Genomic DNA, 5,234 nt, shown 5'->3' on the forward strand with positions numbered 1-5,234 from the left:
AATTTTCTTATAGTGCCCACATGCGGCAGCAACGCGCCCTTCCTACCAAGCTCACACGCCATGTTAATATAGATTTTCAATACAGGGACTCAGCCAACTTGCCACATAGCGTGTCCCTGGTGACACGCCATGTGAGAATAAACCTCACAAATCTTCTATAGCTCGAGTCTCACATGCTGTGTGACTATTGGCACACGGCGTGTGAGGCACCTTCCCTCTTGCGTTGATCTTGTGTTGGAGATGTTGGCATCAACGATGAAAATGTTATTTGTAGGCAAATGAGTTGGGTCACACACACCCGATAGACTCAGCTTTTATGATGGTACTCATAAGAAAAAAGATGGAACTTATGTGGATCAAAGTACCACGCATTTCATGGTAATATCTTTGTCTGTTCACAATGTTCTTGTTTTCCTACTCCGGTAATAACGAGCCTGCACACGGTTTGAGTTCTCTTGCGTAATATGTTGTATTCTGGGAGACGATCGTCAATAGCGACGACATCTGTCTTAAGGAAACGGCTAATACATGCCTCATATTTGTCTAACTCTTTCCTTTAATTTCTAGTTTTACAGTTTGTATATTTTTATGTGTTCGTTTTGTTTTTTGGTTAATCACATCTAACATTCACTACAAAAAAAAAAGGAGTTTCAAGTACAAATAGCTAGGGACAAATTACAGCTCTTGTACTTAATTATACATTTTAAATTAATATAGGGACTATTTTATATTTTGTATCCGTTTGTTTTATAAGTGAGAAAAGAGGACAACTTTAATTAATTAAAAATATAAATTGGATATATTTAATTGTTTTTTATCAAAAGGCACAAAACAATCGACTGAGTTTCTTATTTATTTTTCCAATGTGAACTTTCTATGCTGGTCTTTCTTCTTCTTTTCTTCACTTTCTTTTTATTTTTCTTTCTACAGCAACATGAAATTAGTGAAATTTCATATCCAACTTAGTTTCTCCTTTGAATCGAAAACCACATGGTGGAAAACCAAGTTGCTTGGCAAGCTGGAAATGGAAGAAAAACAGAAACAGAAGCAGATCTGGATCCAACAGTTAAAGATTATCACGGATACAAAAAAATCTGCAAAAATTTCCTTCTGACTTGTTGGATTCTCATCCTGACTCGTTTGATTCTCATCCCAATTCGTTTGATTCGTGGTGTTGTTGTTAGCTCTGTTCCTAGAGATCTGGGATGGAGGGTACAAAATGAAACAAGAATGGAAATCGATGAAAGAATCCTTTATGCTGAAATAGGAATGGAATCGATGGCTCCTTGATTCATTATGGATGACATCTCTCTCTACGCTTCTGACCTTAGAGGCCCTTCAAGCAAGTAAGCGAAGCTTTTCCATTTGTGTTTGGGAAATTTGGGGATCTTTTTAATTTCTTTCAATTGTTTTACTCCATTGTTTTCTCAGCATAAAAATAAAGATTAAAAACCTAAAAAATGGTAAGTTAAAAGCCCAATTTTCTTCATTGTATAAAAACAAACTTGAGTGGAAAATGTCTTTTTAGGTTTCCCTCTTCTAATTAGCCATCTAAATAAATTGTAATTTTTTTTTTATTTCTAATTCTATTTAATCTGATATACTGTGGCTTTTGCGATTAAAATTTTGGAGCACACTAAACTTTTGGAGGGTGGCGCCAAAACCTTAAGTCTTTTATAACCACGCTTTCTTTATTTAATCTAGAATAGGTTTATAATGCCCAAAGTTTTCTAAGATCCATATGCCAATTCCTTCTACACCATTACTGTATGTAAACACGTTTGGTTCTAAATTTGCTAATCAGACCTAGTTATCAATTTCTTATCATATGAATACCATCTATTTTAGAGGAGTTGTTTTTGGAACATAGTTAGACTATTCTGATATGTACACTGTGTTTTGGGATTAACATACGATATTTTTGTTCCATTCAGGACTATGCACCAATTGTTGGCGGAGGTAGCAAAACGTTGGCTTAGCATCAATTAACCAGGCTAGTTATTATGGTGAGAAGTAAAAGGTACATATCTTTATTTTGGTACTTTTATTTTGAAAACTCCCTTGATACGTAAGTTAGATTGTATTTGAAAATTGAGAGGAAAACATGGATATTATAATTTTATTCTAGAATTGGTATGTAGTATATTACCTTAATTGGGGATGGGATTTTGGACTCAATTCCTATGTGGTTATGGGATTTAAGTCCACGTTTCATCTACTGTTTTAATTCCTACAACGTGACTTCTCAACTTTCAACATGGAACGTTGCTGATCTGAAGCAAAATCTTACTTCGATTTGGGGTATTCAGGAGTCCTCGAGGCTAATCGCCATTGGCAAAGGGTATTTTCATGTTATTCTGAGCTCTGCAGACGCCAAGGAGCTTGTTCTTGGGCGCGGAATCATAAACACGAAACCAGGTACTTTCAGGTTGCAGCCATAGGTTCCCGACTTTGATCCACTAACGAAAAAATCCACACATGCTCAGGTATGGGTTCGACTTTACTCTCTTCCATGGGAATATTGGGACACACAGATTTTGTCTGATATAGCTAAAGGGATTGGGGGACTTCTGAGATTTGACAAAACCACTATGGAGGGGGATTTTGGGCATTTTGCGAGACTTCTCTTAGATGTTGATTTGGCTAGCGAGCTACCTGTCAAACTAGCTGTTGAACGGGATGGTAAGCAACTGTGGATTGATGTAGGCTGCCTAACTTTTGTAAGGTCTGCTCGTGCATCGGGCATATGGCCTATGACTGCAGACGTAATAGGAAACCCTCAATGCCTAAAAAAGGGAATGTGGTAGAAACTGAGAAAGCGGGACTAGAGAAGCATTTGGAGAAGCAACTCGGGCAGGTTGTCAATCGAACTGCAGCAGCAGATATACCTGTGCATAAAATCACAAACAGGATAATCTCGGAGCTGGGAAACTTGGTACCTCCGATTGTTAATGGAAACCCGGCTCCGGACGGAAATACTACGCCGGACCGTATTAATGAGACGGACACAGTTGATGATGCTTTTGCCAGTAGCCTGAGATTGGGGGAGTCGGATTGGGCCTGCTACTCATCTTCAGAGAGACCAGATTCGCCAGGAAACGCCAATTTACAGAGCTGCCAGAACTCTGCTGCTAAGTCCTGGGCCGATCAGATGGAGGAAGAGGAGGATGACTCTTGGAAAACAGTTACCTCCAGGAAAAGCAAAGGTAGTACAGGGGACACGGGTTCAGCGACATCTAAAACTCGCCCTAAGAGGGCCAGTAAGATCCCTATGCGCTTTCGATGAATCTGCTCTTCTGGAATTGTAGGGGCATCTCTAACAGGAATACTCAGAGGTACCTTTTTAATTTATTTTCACTGCATAAACCAGATATACTGTGTCTAGCGGAGCCGATGGTGGAATATGACTCAATTCCTTCTTCCCTATGGACCCGTTTGGGGCTGGTTCTTGTTGGGAAAAATAACAAGGAGATACCTTCTTTGTGGATACTTGTCAGAGTACCGATTACATTTTCAGTTATGCTCCGTTACAGTCATGAGCAATTCTCTATTATTGAGGTGCAGGATCAAGGTAGCGCCAGTTTTATTGCTTTTGTTTACGGAAGTGTCTGGGCAAACCGTAGAGCAGAGATGTACAAAGAGATTCTAATACAGAAAGAGAACTTTCAGGGTAACTGTTCAGTTATGGGAGACTTCAACGCGATTCTAGGGTCTCATGAAAAGTCAGGGAGAGCCCCAGGCGGGCGTTCTTACAGGGACTTTCGGAACTTCATTGATTCTGGCAACTTTATTGACACATGGAGTAATGGTAGGGCTGGTTCAGCTAGGGTTGAATGTCGGCTGGATAGGGTTCTCAGCACGTCGGAGTTTGTGGATCAGTGGGAATCCCACAGTATATTGGTGCTAACCAGGCATCACTCAGACCACTCTCCTATCCTTTTTCAAGGCTCTCGAGGGCGAAGGATTACCAGATTCCGCTTTCAAGCTATGTGGGTGACTCACCCTGGCATGCGTGACGTTATTGCTGAGTTTTGGCACCGTCCTCATCCTCGTTTGCCGTCAATGCAGCAACCAAGTCAAAAGCTTCGACTTTTGAGACCCATTTTGAAAAAATGGAATAGAGATGTTTTTGGTTTGCTGGATGTTGAGATCGCCAAGGCAGAGGAGTCTTTAGCACAGGTGCATACAAATATTTCAGAACAGGGTTTTTCCACTTCGTTGCATCAGCAAGAACTTACTACTCACACGGCACTGGATACGGTGCTTCATAGAAAGGAGATCTATCTCAAAGAAAAGAGTAGAGTTAGATGGCTTAAAGAAGGCGACCACAACATCACTTTCTTTCATAGAATGGCGACTATCAGACGTGCTTCGACGGGCATCTCGGTGATGCAAATCGATGATGAGCTTATCACGGATAAGAACAGAATCGCCGCTCATATCTCTGATTACTATGATGGCCTCTTCAGAACTGACAATTTATCTGAGCAGAATTTGGACATGGTCTCTGAGGTCATTCCTAAACTCGTGACTGATTCTGATAATGCCGAATTGGTGCGCACCGGGTCCAGATGGCTTCACTGGGTGCTTCTTTCAGGCCTATTGGGAGATTGTGGGTCAGGATGTTTGCTCAATGGTGGAGGATTACTTTCATACGGGAATCATGCTACCAGGTTTGAACTCGAGTAACATGGTGCTTATACCTAAAGTCCAAGAAGCCTTGCCGGTTGATCATTACAGACCAATTGCTATGAGCAATTTTGGATACAAGCTCATCTCTAAAATTTTGGCTGCTCGTCTGTCCAGTATTGCGACTAGCATTGTCTCAGATAATCAATTTGGCTTCATTCCGGGCAGAAGCATTCATCAGTGCGTTGCAATCGCGTCAGAAGGTACAAATCTCTTAAAAAAGAGGTGCTTCGGAGGCAATATGTCTCTCAAAATTGACATAAGGAAAGCTTTCGATACACTTGACTGGAACTTTCTTCTGTCCGTGCTTGAGGCTTTTGGGTTCTCCGCTCAATTTAGATAATGGATTCTGAATTTGTTAAATACAGCCCGAATCTCTATTCTGACAGGACCTGATTGCAGTAACTACTTCAGTTGCTCGTGTGGGGTGCGACAGGGGGATCCACTATCTCCAATCCTTTTTGGTATTGCAGAAGATTTTCTGAGTCGTTATCTGCTAAAGCTTGTGCAAGAGGGTAAATTACGCGCAATGCAATATTCAGGTA

General features: G+C 40.9%; 1 protein-coding gene across 1 annotated transcript; it reads left to right on the plus strand.

The window, feature by feature from the left end:
* The first annotated feature begins 847 nt into the window (after positions 1 to 847).
* Positions 848 to 4,689, plus strand: LOC136227049 (uncharacterized). The gene is made up of 3 exons (XM_066015777.1): positions 848 to 1,346; positions 1,935 to 2,020; positions 2,310 to 4,689. The coding sequence occupies exon 3, from the start codon at positions 3,283 to 3,285 to the stop codon at positions 4,687 to 4,689; it is 1,407 nt and encodes a 468-aa protein (XP_065871849.1). The 5' UTR covers positions 848 to 1,346; positions 1,935 to 2,020; positions 2,310 to 3,282.
* Positions 4,690 to 5,234: the final 545 nt, after the last annotated feature.

The sequence above is a fragment of the Euphorbia lathyris genome, chromosome 4 (genome assembly GCF_963576675.1).
Source record: "Euphorbia lathyris chromosome 4, ddEupLath1.1, whole genome shotgun sequence".
In the NCBI taxonomy this organism is placed as follows: Eukaryota; Viridiplantae; Streptophyta; class Magnoliopsida; order Malpighiales; family Euphorbiaceae; genus Euphorbia; species Euphorbia lathyris.

Bases quoted from the DNA above. Each gene is read 5' to 3' on its own strand.
- LOC136227049 (XM_066015777.1), top strand. From the start codon at position 3,283: ATGAATCTGCTCTTCTGGAATTGTAGGGGCATCTCTAACAGGAATACT.